The sequence below is a fragment of the Carcharodon carcharias genome, chromosome 15, assembly GCF_017639515.1.
Source record: "Carcharodon carcharias isolate sCarCar2 chromosome 15, sCarCar2.pri, whole genome shotgun sequence".
NCBI lineage: Eukaryota > Metazoa > Chordata > Chondrichthyes > Lamniformes > Lamnidae > Carcharodon > Carcharodon carcharias.
Window position 1 is genome coordinate 102637243 of NC_054481.1, and position 12981 is coordinate 102650223.

The 12981-nt window shown below is 40.1% G+C and overlaps 1 protein-coding gene across 2 annotated transcripts in view; it reads left to right on the forward strand.

Moving 5' to 3' along the window:
• vps13d (vacuolar protein sorting 13 homolog D) overlaps window positions 1-12981 on the forward strand; it is a 281437-nt gene that overhangs the window by 131762 nt on the left and 136694 nt on the right. For both annotated transcript variants that reach the window (XR_005945250.1, XM_041205688.1), the window contains exons 34-38: window positions 2808-2882; window positions 4248-4451; window positions 7979-8068; window positions 10898-11038; window positions 12352-12474. Coding sequence is in view for 1 of the 2 variants with exons in the window: in XM_041205688.1 (XP_041061622.1) it covers window positions 2808-2882; window positions 4248-4451; window positions 7979-8068; window positions 10898-11038; window positions 12352-12474 (633 nt within the window). In the remaining variant the exon portion in view is untranslated. The remainder of the gene's footprint in view (window positions 1-2807; window positions 2883-4247; window positions 4452-7978; window positions 8069-10897; window positions 11039-12351; window positions 12475-12981) is intronic.

The window sequence follows — 12981 nt, forward strand, 5'->3', positions numbered from 1 at the left end:
TAAGAAAAGTCAGGATCAGGATAGTGCCACTAAAGGATGCATAAGGCAGTTGATCTGCAAAATAGCAGAAATATTAAATAGTTTGCCTCAGTATTTACCAGGGCAACCAACAAGGTGGCCTCGACATTAGAAGAAGAGATCAAAAAAGTTGTAAGGATGTTTAAGATAGAAAGGAGGGAAATAATTGATAAATTAATCATACTTGTAGGGAGTAAAACACCCCAGACCAGATGAATTGATTCCATGCAAGTGAGAAGCAGTTAGGGAAGAGATAGCATTTTCATAATTATATATGTATATTACAATTCATTAAAAATGGGAATAGAGAACTGATGGACAGCTAAAGTTGTTCCTGTATATCTTCCTACAATATAAATAGTGCAAGTTTGGCTTGACTAGTTAGTTTCGTGTCAGCTGTCGGAAAGATCATTGAACCTTTATTCAAAGATGTAATGGAAAAACCTCTAGAGATGCAATATATATCAGCATAAATTTCTAAAAGGAAAGTCATGCTTGATCAATCTTAGTGAATTATTTGAAGATGTAAGAGCAGAAAAGAATAAAGAGTAGATAAGAATGAAGTAGCGTATATTTAGATTTTCAAAAGCCTTTTATGCAATGCCACACAGTGAATTCAAGATTAAGGTCAGAACGTGTGGAGTCAGCGGACAAGAACCAAAATGGATAGCAAGCTGGTTGCAAAACAGAGAGTAACTGTTAAGTTGCTGTTCAGATTGGCAAAGATGAGAAGTGGTGTTCTACAAGAATCAGTGCTGGGGCCATTGTTGTTCAAAATATACATTAATGATTTGGACTTGGGAATTGATGATGCAATTTCAAACTTTGCAGACAGTATTAAATTGAGGGGGTGTAGTTAATGTAAATGAAGAGTTTGACACAACAGGAAGGCATTAATAAGCTTGCAGAATGGTCATGTAATTGGCCAATGTATTTCAGTGATGTTTGAGGTAATACATTTTCGTAGGTAGAATAAAGAGGCCAATGTATTGCCTCTTTATGGGAAAGAGGAGCAAAAAGATATCTAGGGATAAAGATACACAAATCACTAAAAGCAGAAACACAGATTAATAATACCATAAAAAAGCAAACCAAACACTGGGTTTCATTTCTAGATGGAAAGAATTAAAAAGACTGATTAGGTTGAACTTTTATCAAACCTTAGTTAGGCTGCACTTGAATAATGTACACTGTTCTGGCCTTTATTTTTAAAATAAATATGGAGACATTGGAGAAGGGGCAAAAAGATTCACAAGGACAATATCAGAACTGAGGGATGTACTTAACAGGAAAGGCTGAACAGGCTAAGGCTCTTCTCTCTGAATGAAGAGACAGTTGACAGGTGACCTGATTGAGATCTTTAAGGTAATGAAAGGACTTAACAGCATGGATGTAGAGAAAATGTTTCTACTTGGGGGGTGGTGTTCGAAACTAGGGGTCATAACTATAAGATAGTTACTAATAAATCCAATAGGGAATAAGAACCAAATCAGGTCATGTAGATAAAAGTATTGACTGAATTTGAGTTCAATAGCAAACTCAAGTTGATCAGAACTTTGATGCCGAGAAAAATAACTCCTTTTTTTTCTACTTTTCCTAATGTTCACGATGTATTTCACAGATTAAACTCCCATTATACCACACCAGTGGCACAGTTGAGTATTTGCTTCACCAATGTAAGATATCTATTTTTCATATCAGTCATTTTTCTATTTCTTTCAGAATGAGATTGCCAGTTAATACTGAGTTGTGACGAATGCTTTGTTTTTGTGAACTTAATGTGTTAGAAACTGGATTTAAATTGCCTAAAGTCATTAATTCAGGGCAATTTTTCTTTCTAGGCTGGACTTAAACCCATGGTGAAAAGTTCAGCTATCTCATCAAGTAATTACGTTCTAATTAGTAAGATTTCATGAATATCTCATGAAAGAATGCCCTGCTCATACAGGTGTCTGGCATAAACTTCTGCAGTTGAGGAATTCCAGAGTGTCTTAGTGCTTGAACGCATGCCAAAACGAGTGGATTTTGTCCCTTTTTTTTATTCGTTCTTGCGATGTGGGCATCACCAGCTGGGCCAGCATTTATTGCCCATCCCTAATTGCCCTTGAGAACTGAATGGCTTGCTAGGCCATTTCAGAGGGCATTTAAGAGTCAACCACATTATTGAGAGTCACATGTAGGCCAGACCAGGTAAGGATGGCCCAGGTAAGGATGGCAGGTTTCCTTCCCTAAAGAACATTAATGAACCAGATTGGTTTTTACAACAATCGACAATCATCAGACTTTTAAATCCAATGTATTGATTGAATTCAATTTTCAAATGGGATTCAAACCCAGGTCCCCAGAAAATTACCCTGGCTACCTGGAGTACTAGTCCAGTGATAATACCACTATGCCACTACCTCCCCTAGTATACAAATTCAGTCAGTTTAGCAACAGGAAAGCTTCAGGTTTGGAAGTGGAGCAAGATTCCATTCTGGACTCTGCTGTTTTAAAACAACCATTCTCATTTAAAAACGATCAAGCTGCAGCATTTCAGGGCAGCTAACAATAATTAGAACTGAGTGAAAAAACACTGACGTAACCCATTGTAGCAGCATTGCACTTTATTCCCACACACAATTATGTTAACAGGAGGGAAGTATTGAAATTTTGCTGTGGAGATGATTTCTGTGTGGTCTTTGAATTATGTAGATGGTTAATACAATGTTTAAATTGTCTTTGACTGTAATGTGGAATGCAGTGATTGTTGACCCTAATTATACATCAACTTTGTTGCTTTTTTATAGAATTGCAGCTGGATCGACTCCAGGACCTTGGGTTCAGTCTGGAAGATTGTCGCAGAGCATTGCTGCTAAGCAAAGGTAGAAAATACATTAAGATGATCTTATAATTCCCCCTACAGCATTTAAGCTAGGTTCTCATGCATGATAGTCTATTCTTGGTTGTGCTACTATTATTGGAAGGAAAATGGACCTGAAAAGAAATTTGTAAAAACCTAGCTAATGGAATGGTTTTGTCACTCACTGTAACAGTGAATAGTTTATTAAATGACATTTATTAGGGGTTTCTGCCTTTAAGGCTAAGAATTCCAGAAATATGAGTTGAAGGTGAACAACTCTGCAGTGTGTCTGAGCCATTTCAAAGAAGCAATAAATTACTGAAAAATCTAAGTGAAAAATGTGGTAGGCTTGTTTGGCTATTTCCCTTTTCCTGCGCAGAACCTTTGTTGAATAGCCTGGTTTCATAGTGTGTTGGAGCATCGGTCAGGGCACTACAGTAGGGCCCTGGGGCATTAGAATTTAGAATATAGAATTCAAAAGTGCTATTCTCTTCATTCCTTTCACAGCCCATCTACAACCTATCCTTTCATGGAATCTCCACCTCCTGTTTTATCCCTGGGGGGGGCGGGGGGAAGTTCTATAAAAATACTCCCTCATTTCAAAAGATTAATCAAGTAAAAGACCAGAATAATCATCTATTCTCATGTCTCCAATGTCCTCCTGCTTCCCTCGACAGCTTTGACCCCATCCGAGCAACATGCAGTTTTGCCCCAAATGCCAGTGATGCTAGCGTCCATTTCAGACTGGGAATGTGCCAAGCAAAGACCGAGCACCTGTCCTTTATTATGGCTGTTGCCCTGAAGCAGCTCTGGCAAAGCCTTGGGTATAATTTTCATAACTGCCCTGTTGACCATATTTGATGTGTTGATTGGATACCATAAAAGAGGGAAAATAGTGGGTTTCCCTTTGTGCAAGAAAAAAATCTACTTCATTAACGAAGTCCAGTTTGTGACACTGTTATTCAGATTGAATGTGTAAAAAAAAAATGTTACTTCATTTCTGTCTCATTCAGATGAGAATCTAGTGAGAAATGTGAAAATTAATATCATTATATTGCAAATTATATATATGACATTCTGCCACTTTATCAAGAAGATGCTAATGGCTGAATTTGGTACCACAGACCAGAAGATTCCAAGCTTGATCCCTAGACTATGCTGTACTGACTTCAGTAGGAAAGCAGTTAGTTTGGCCGTTAGGGCCAAATCAGCAGAGGTTCATGCCCTTGGTCACTATCCAGTGTGTCCCTGTCGTAATTAAAGTAAAACCTTGCAGTTGACACATTCTGTTTGTAATAAATGGTAAAATTCTCCAGTTCTTCAGTAACAATGCAGCTAATGTATTTTGCACCTAATAACTATTTCTGCTTTGTTTCTAATTGTGCAGGCCAACTGAATCAGGCTGCCACCTGGCTGTTCAAGAATGCTGAACCAGTGTCAGCAAACGGAACAGCATCCAGCAGCAATGGCCATGGAACAGGCGCAGCATTGCTGATCTCTGGGATCGAGGTGAAAGCTGAAAGCATCTGTATCTGCCTGATTGATGACTGCATGGATTGTGATATACCTCTTGCTGAACTTACCTTTTCAAGTAGGTTTCTTAGACAAGCCAATTTAAACTGAGCATCAGCTCCCTTAATGACCTAGCGGGCAAAGATATCATTAGGTCTAGCAGTAGTGATGGCATCCGTCTGTCTCGGGAGACAATGGACTGCGCCTGAGGTGCATATCAATTCTGGATTGAACATTGCCTGTTGTGGCTGTTGAGGCCGATTCCCGAGCGGCAGTCCCTTCCGTAGCTGGCACAAATAAGTAACGTTGGCCCAAGATCAACTGCTGCTTTTGTCCTTCCAGTGGGTTCTCTTTTCCACCATCTTGTCATTTCTTTTGCTCTTTGTTTTTTCCACACCCTTCCTGACCACTTGTCTTCAGGCAATCCGGTCAGCAGCGAGGACTTCCCATGCATCAACTCCAATCCCAGTCAACTTGAGTCTCGTTTGCAGACATCCTTGCAAACGTGGGACATGGGCGACTTGTTGGTCTTGTGCTGATAGCAAGCTTGACATAGAGCATGTCTTTGGTGATGCGGCCATCGTTCACTTGGCTCACATGATCCAACCAATGTAGCATAGCGATTATGTTACTGGACTGGTAATGTAAGAGACAGGAGTTCACATCTCATCATGGAAACTGGGGAATTTAAATTCAATTAATTAAGCTTGGAATAAAAAACTAACATCAGTAAAAGTTGCCACGAACCTACTGGATTGTTGTTTAAAAAAACCCATCTTAAAGGAAGTAATTCTGCTGCCTTTACCCGGCCAAAGCTGTATGTAGTTGACTCTTAACTGCTTCCTCAGCTGGCCTAGCAAGCCATTCAGTTGTATTAAACCTCTACAATAAACAATAATAAAAATAAAACTTGATGGGTAATGCGGCATTGGCCTACACATGACAAAGGTACACTCAGCCAAATCAACCCTGCAAAGCGCACCTCACTTGAGAACTTGTTCCAAAATTGGGAGGGCTGTCCCACAGGCTAGTTAAGCAACAGCCTCACATAGCCATACTCGCAGAATCATGTCTTTCAGCCAACACCCCAGATTCATTCATCCCTGGATGTGTTCTATACCACCAGCAGGACAAACCCACCAAAGGTGGCGGTGGTGTCTCAGTGCAAGAAAGCCAAGAGGGAGTAGGCCTGGGAGCCTGAACATTGAAACCAGATCCCATGAGGTCTGATGGTCTCAAATCAAACATGGGCAAGGAAATCTGCTGATTACCACCACCCTCCCTCAGCAGATGAATTAGTAATCTTGTACTCCAGTCCCACTTGGGAGAAGCACTGTGGGCTGCAAAAGCCAGTCTTCAGCCAATTTGATGCACTCCACATGATATCAAGAAACAGCTGAATGCACAGGATATAGCAAAGGCTATCTGTACCCAAACAAGATCTCAGCTGTACTGCTGAAGATTTGTGGTCCGGAGCTAGCCGCATCTCTAACCAAGCTGTTCCAGTACAGCTATAACACCTATCCAACAAAGTGGAAAATTGCCCTGATATGCTGTATCCACAGAAACAGGACAAATCCAATCTAGCTAACTAACCCCCCCACCAGTCTACTCTCGATCATCAGCAAAATGATGGAAGGGGTCGTGAACAGTGTTATCAAGCGTCACTTCCTCACTAATAACCTGCTCATCAATGCTCACTTTGGGTTCCACTCATTGCAGCCTTAGGCCAAACATAGGTAAAAGAACTAATTTCCATAGGTAAGGTGAGAGGCACTGCCTTTTTCATCAAGGTAGCATTTAAAAGTGTGGCACCAATGGGCCTGAATAAAATTGAAGTCAGTGGAAATCAGGGGGAAAATTCTCCAGTGGCTGTCGTCATACCTAGCACAAAGGAAGATGCTTGTGGTTGTTGGAGGTCAGTCATGTCAGCCCAGGACGTTGCTGTAGGAGTACTTCAGGGCAATGTCCTAGGTCTAACCAGCTTTAGCAGATTTATCAATGATTTTGCCTCCAGCATCAGGTCAGAAGTGGGGATGTTCACTGATGATTGCAATTGTTCAGTTCCAATCTCAACTCTCAGATAATGAAGCAGTACATGCTCACATGCAGCAAGACCTGGACAGTATGCAAGCTTGGGCTGATTATTGCCAAGTAACATTCATGCCACACAAATGTCAGACAAAGACCATTTCCAACAAAAAAAAAGTCTTAACTACCTCCTCCCCTAGACACTTAATGGCATTGCCATCATCAAATACCCCACTTTCAGCAATGTATGTTAACTATTAGCCAGAAACATAACTAGAACAACCATATAAGTACTGTGGCTACAAGAGCAAGTCAGATGCTGGGTGTTCTGCAGCACGTAACTTGCCTCCTAATTCCCCAACGCCTTTCCGCTATCTACAAGACACAAGTCAGGAGTGTGATTGAATACTCCCCACTTACCGAGATGAGTGCAGTTCCGACAACACTCCGGAAACTCGACACCATTTGGGACAAACCAGCCTGCTGGATAGATTCTCCATCCAACATCTTAAATATTCATTTCCCCCATCACTGGTGCACCATGACAGCAATGTATACCATTTGCTGGATGCACAGCAGTAGCTCACCAAGACTTCTTTCTGCACCTTCCAAGCCTGCAACCTCGACCACCTAGGAGAACAAGGGTTGCAGGTACCTAGGAACACAATCACCTGCAACTCCCCCTTCAAGGCACATACCATCCTAACTTGGAAATATATTGCTGCTCCTTCATTGTCACTGGGTTAAAATCCTCAAACTCCCTCCCTGACAGCATTGTAGGTGTACCTTCACCGCATGAACTGCAGTGGGTCAAAAGGCGGTCCACGATCACCTTCTCAAGGACAGTTATGAATGGGGAGGCAATGGTGGTAGTTGTATTATCACTGGACTAGTAATCCAGAGATCCAGGGAAATGCTCTGGGGACCAGGGTTGAATCCCACCAGGGCAGATGGTGAAGTTTGAATTCAATAAAAAATTTGGAATTAACAAGTCTAATGATGATCGGGAAATCATTGTCAATTGTTGTAAAAACGCATCTGGTTCACTAATGTCTTTTAGGGAAGGAAATCTGCCATCCTTCCTTGGCCTGGCCTACATATGACTCCAGACCTGCAACAATGTGGTTGACTCTTAATGGCCTAGCAAGCTACTCGGTTCTCATGGGCAATTAGGGATGGGCAATAAATGCTGGCCTAGCTAGTGATGCCCTCATCCCATGAACAAATAAAAAAATGTTGGCTTTGGCAGCGATGCTCACATGCTATGAATGAATTTTTTAAAAGACAAGGAACTAGACCAAGGGCAAAATCAGTCATGGGCTTGTTGTAACCTAAGCTATATATACTCAATATTCTACCAGTTCTGTTATGGTACACAGCAGAAATATGATTCATGCTGAAGACATGAAAATTATTTCAGGAGGATTTTGAAGTCAAGACTAACTTTGGTTAGTACAGATTCTGGAGTAACTCTTGAGGTATTCTTGAACACCTGCCCATAGTTTTACCCAGTGAATTGGGCCCCTTCACATTTAGGGACTTCAGTTGGGTGATTGGTTTTCTTCTGTGTTTTAGGACTGTACTTCCTGCAGAGAGTCGGGACAAACCCAGAAGGCTCCTCCAATTTTACCTTTTCCGGAGATTACTACAACCGTGAGTTGTCAGGTGAGATCCTAAATATTCCAAATGGTATAAGGCCAGGAGAAAGTAATCGTGCTTAAGGAACACGTGTAGGGAATATAAGACAGAATTCCAGATGTGTCCAATTTGAGAATGTGTAGGGCCCTATCTTTCTAGCTCTGGATTTATTCTATATTAACCCTCTTCATTTTTCGAAGAGCTCAAATTCGGACTAAATCTAATCTTTCATTTGTTAATGGAGTGTATAATGTTTACATTTTCACAGATTACATCTTGACAGTACTCAAACTTGCAAGAGGGAAAAAGACTGCTTTATAACTAAAATTTAGACACTGCAAATAAACTGATCCCAATACACTGGAACAAATGATCCATAAGGGAAAGCCTTTGCATTGTTGTGCCTGACTGTCCACTAGATTAAGATGCATTTATATATGCATAACAGGACAACACAAGAGATCTTTTAAATCTGTACAGTTATAATAACCACTAGATGGGGCTAAAAACTAACTCAGAATTTAAGTGGAGTATGTGCCACATCATCTCCTGTGCTTAACACTTGTGATGGGAGAAAAACATGCAAATTCTGGAAATCTGAAGCAAAGCAGAAAATGCTGGAAATACACAGTAAATCTGTTTGTGCTTTAATCCTTTGGGTAAAATTTTGTTTCACAGGAACTCGTGTTCTTGGGAACACATGTCTTCTCTCTGTCTAATGCTGACTGACTTGTTGTGAATTTCTACCTTTTTTTAGTTTTAATTTTCGCCAGCTGCTTTTTAGGGTTGAGGATATATCCCTTTAATAATCCCTTTGTTGTTGCTTTGACAAAGTGCTGTTGGTCGCCAGTGGGTATAATTTTCCGAATCATGCCAGAATGTTAAACAGCTGCCTTGATTTTTCAGTGTGGTGTCGTCAATATATGCATTGCTGACTGTTTAATTGAATGCTCACTATGAAGAGTTACATAGCTAATGCTAGAAACATATTAAATTAGACAAATTTTTTATCAGGTTTTGAGTTTTAAAACCTTCTGCCTTGTTCTGGCTTTGTGGGAGCTTCTGCTTTGTTTAATGTCAATCTCCACACTGTCCAAACCCCCCCCCCCCCCCACCCCCAGGGTTCATTGGAATCATTTAAATCACAATACAGTGGAGCATGGGACATGCTAAGTTTTGTGCCCGTCCTTTTGATTTTCTGGCTGACGTAGCATATTAGCTAACAGACTGCTGGATAGGATTTTCTAACACCAAAGACTTAATGTCTATACACAGACAACAAGGTCTTTCAGTAGGGGCCAAATCTCTGCACAAAGAACAGAGTGGTAGTGTTGCTTGATTTTTTTTTAAAAGAAAAGGTTTCTGTATTCAGAATGTACTATTGCCAGACCATATTGCTGTGGCGCTGGGCATTTGGTACAATATTGCCATGAAATCGGCTTAATCCAAAGATTTGAAACCCTGTTTACTATAAAGATACAACAGTATCTTGGTCTTAAGTGTTACTTGGTCTTAATTTTGAAGAATTTCTGTTTAAGATGAGCTGTACAAATGCAAGTTTGCCTGATGTTTTTGGTCAATCAGGTATTTGACACACATCATTATTAAATCTTCGCCCAAATTATTAAGATATTCATTCAGGATGACACACTAATTTCTTCATGTTGCATATAAATACAGAGAATTTAGGTACAGATTGGCAGAGCTAAGTCTTAGGAACTTTCAGCTATGTGCAGTTTAACTTCCTGTTTTCTCCAGACAGCAGCTGTGTAGATCAAAAGGCCCTACCTTTAACCCTGTCTGTGCTAAGTTAGCAAGTTTCAAAAATGGTGTTGAGCTTAGTGCTCTGATTCCCATGGTTGTCCAGTGACTCCTGCTTGAAAGTGTAGTAGTTGGTTCGGGCTGATTTGCTATAGTTAAATAGTCTGCTAGTGCTCATTGTCTAGACTCATATGTAGATTGGCCACTTAAGTGACCAACTAAAGTTTTGCTGACATCAGTGGAACTCTGCCCACTTCAGTCCTTCAGGAGAGAGTGGAGGGTGTGAGGGAGAGTTGCAAGGGGAGAAGTACACAAGTGCTCTTTATTCATATGAATCTCAGCTATGGAAATTTATTTTAATTTAACTTTGGGAACTGGAATATTTGTTGCTTTGTTTTAAGTTCCTTTTTCAATCCTGAGGCTCATTTATTTTTGAATCTAACTGTTGCTGCATTTAGAAATGCTACACAGCAAAATTGTCCAATATTTGTACAGATAAAGGCCAGTGAGCTTGACAACTGAAGTGAGTCTCCCTGAACCAACATTGCCGAAAAAAAGCTGAGCCTGAATTTCCAATGTTGTTTTGGAGACCTTATCGGGCACCAATTGACTGTTATGTTTATGTATACACCAATACTGACTGCAGTTGGTTTTAAGCATTTGGGATGTCCTTTCAGATATGAAAGATACACCTTAAATGATCATTCTTAAAGTATGTTTAACCTGAGAGCAGTTTTCTGTTTTCATCTAAACGCAGTAGACATTTCTATAGCCACATCAATGCCATATCATAAAGAAGCAGAACTGGATGCCTCTATCAGTTTTCCTTTCCCTGTATATGAACCATCTTCATTCCACACAATATCCAGTAGCCCAACCATGCACTAATAGACCATGCCCAAACATGGTATGTGAGTCGGAATGACAGGCAGAAGTAGGAGTCTGCAAAGATCTTAACCTGATTCCATTTTTAACCCTTACCACTTAAGCTAATAGATCAACTGTTAAAGCATTTAGCAGTATGCATGTCTGAAATTAGTGTACCATTACTGCTTGAGATATGTTTTTGATTTTCCCAATGTTATCTCTTTCTAGGCTGGGAACCTTTTGCTGAGCCTTGGACTTCTTTTCTGAGCTGGCAGCAGCAGGCAGCCAGCCGTCTACATCCACCACGCCTTAAATTGGACCTGCAGGCAAAACAACGACTTGACATCAATATCACATCTGTCCTGATGGGTATAGAACCTTTGACAGTACTGGGCTAGGCAAGGTCTTAGTGCAAGCATTTCATGAAAATGCAGATGTTCATTGCTCTTAATTTGAGGATCATCCATATTCTTTCAGATGGGCCCTTAGTCAGTGTTGAAAATTACTGGAGAGTTCTGTCAGCTGCAGCTTTGTGATCTATGTGCCGTTCCTGCTTGTCCATATACAGCACAAGAGCCACTGCAATATATCAATCTATGGTAAAGATATACTGAAAGGATAAGGTAATTGGCCAGATACTAAAGTGGATGACACAGAAAATCACTTGTTGAACTGAGTAACCTAGGTTTATATTGCAGAGTGGCACCAAGGATGACATTGGTAGGAAAGATCATGAGGCAAATTGGGAAATGGCAATTAGCTGAAATTAAGCTTGGATTTTAAAAAATTGTAGATTGGAAGTGAAAGGTAATATGGAATGAGATGAGAAGTTAACTTTCTAGAGACATGAGCTAGTGTAGGAGACGGTGTGATAAACCTTTATTTTGAACACAGCGAAGGCATAGCGAGGCAGAGCGTACATGTTGGCATATTTACATCTTGCGAAAACAGGGAAGGAAAACTTTAGTTTAGCAATACCGTGCGTTATTGACCAAATGGAGAGACAGAGGCATTCAGCGGTGAGACAGAGCAGGCAAAGATGTTAGAACATAGTCATTTTGGATAGGTTATATAGCTAATTCTGAGAGAGAAAATATGAGAAGTGGCAACGAGGTTGTTGGTTAGTTGTGTGAAAGTAGCGATGTATGGGTTCCTCCATTTGCTAATATGATAGCATGTGGTACTTTTACACTTACAATGTGAAATCTGCTTCAATGCATCACTATCATACTTTCATAATGGCATTGGGTACCCTTGCTGTTCCACTGTCTCCATTGGAAGATGACTTGGAGAATGAAGAGTCCTGATGAAGAGTCTCTACAGATGTTAACTTACCTGCTGTTTCCAACATTTTCCGTTTCTGTTTCTCTGTCAAGTTTGCAGCATCTGCAATGCTTTGCTTTTTGTTTTGAAACTATCTCTGTGTTCTTAGGGGAGAGACTTGTTCTCTATTCCTTGAATTGGCCTTCCTCAATGGGCCTACTAGAAAGAGATGACCCCAGCTCAGATAAGTTACCGTGAGAATCAGATCTGCATCCTCTAATCTGTATGGTTTAATATTACACAGTGCACAAAACCACCATGCAATCAATGAAGTTAGACCGTGATGTATCTAAGCCTATGAGCATAAATCCAAATCCAGTTCCCAATTTGTTAATATTATTCTCTATACTGTATTATAGAGCAATATAAAAGGACTAAAGCCTCCTGGATTGCTGATTACTGTAAGAAGGAAGAAGGGGAGTATCCAGGAACATCTCAGTGGAGGACAGGGATGTATCTCGATCCATTAATGCTTGGACAGAGTAAGTAAAGAGGCAATTTACTTTGTATTAGTTATTGTAAAAGTTAACCACAAAAACTGAAATTGTTAAGCTTGTCTTAAGTTATCAACTGTTAAAATGCACCTCCTGGAAAGTTGACTGAGGCTACCTTTGCATGATCCACAGTCACTACTTAGATTGCATGCATGCTTCAAACTGAATATAGTATTGTGGGCTGGAGGATTTTAATAGGAAATGTAGTAAAGTTATAACTCATGGAGCAGAGTTTGCTGGATGGAAGCAAAGGTCAGAAAATCTTAGCTATCATGTTATACTCCTGCCTTCAAACCATGCTGTCATCACTCCAGAAATGTATCAAATTTTCCATACAGAGTAATGCCCAGAACCGTAGGATATTTTTAGAATTCTAAAAATTTTAAATGTTTTAGTAATGTGCTCAATTGAAAGTCTAGAAGCAGTTATTTGCTATAAATATTAATAATAGACAATGTGTGGTCATATGAATGACATTTGGGATAAATTCCCAGG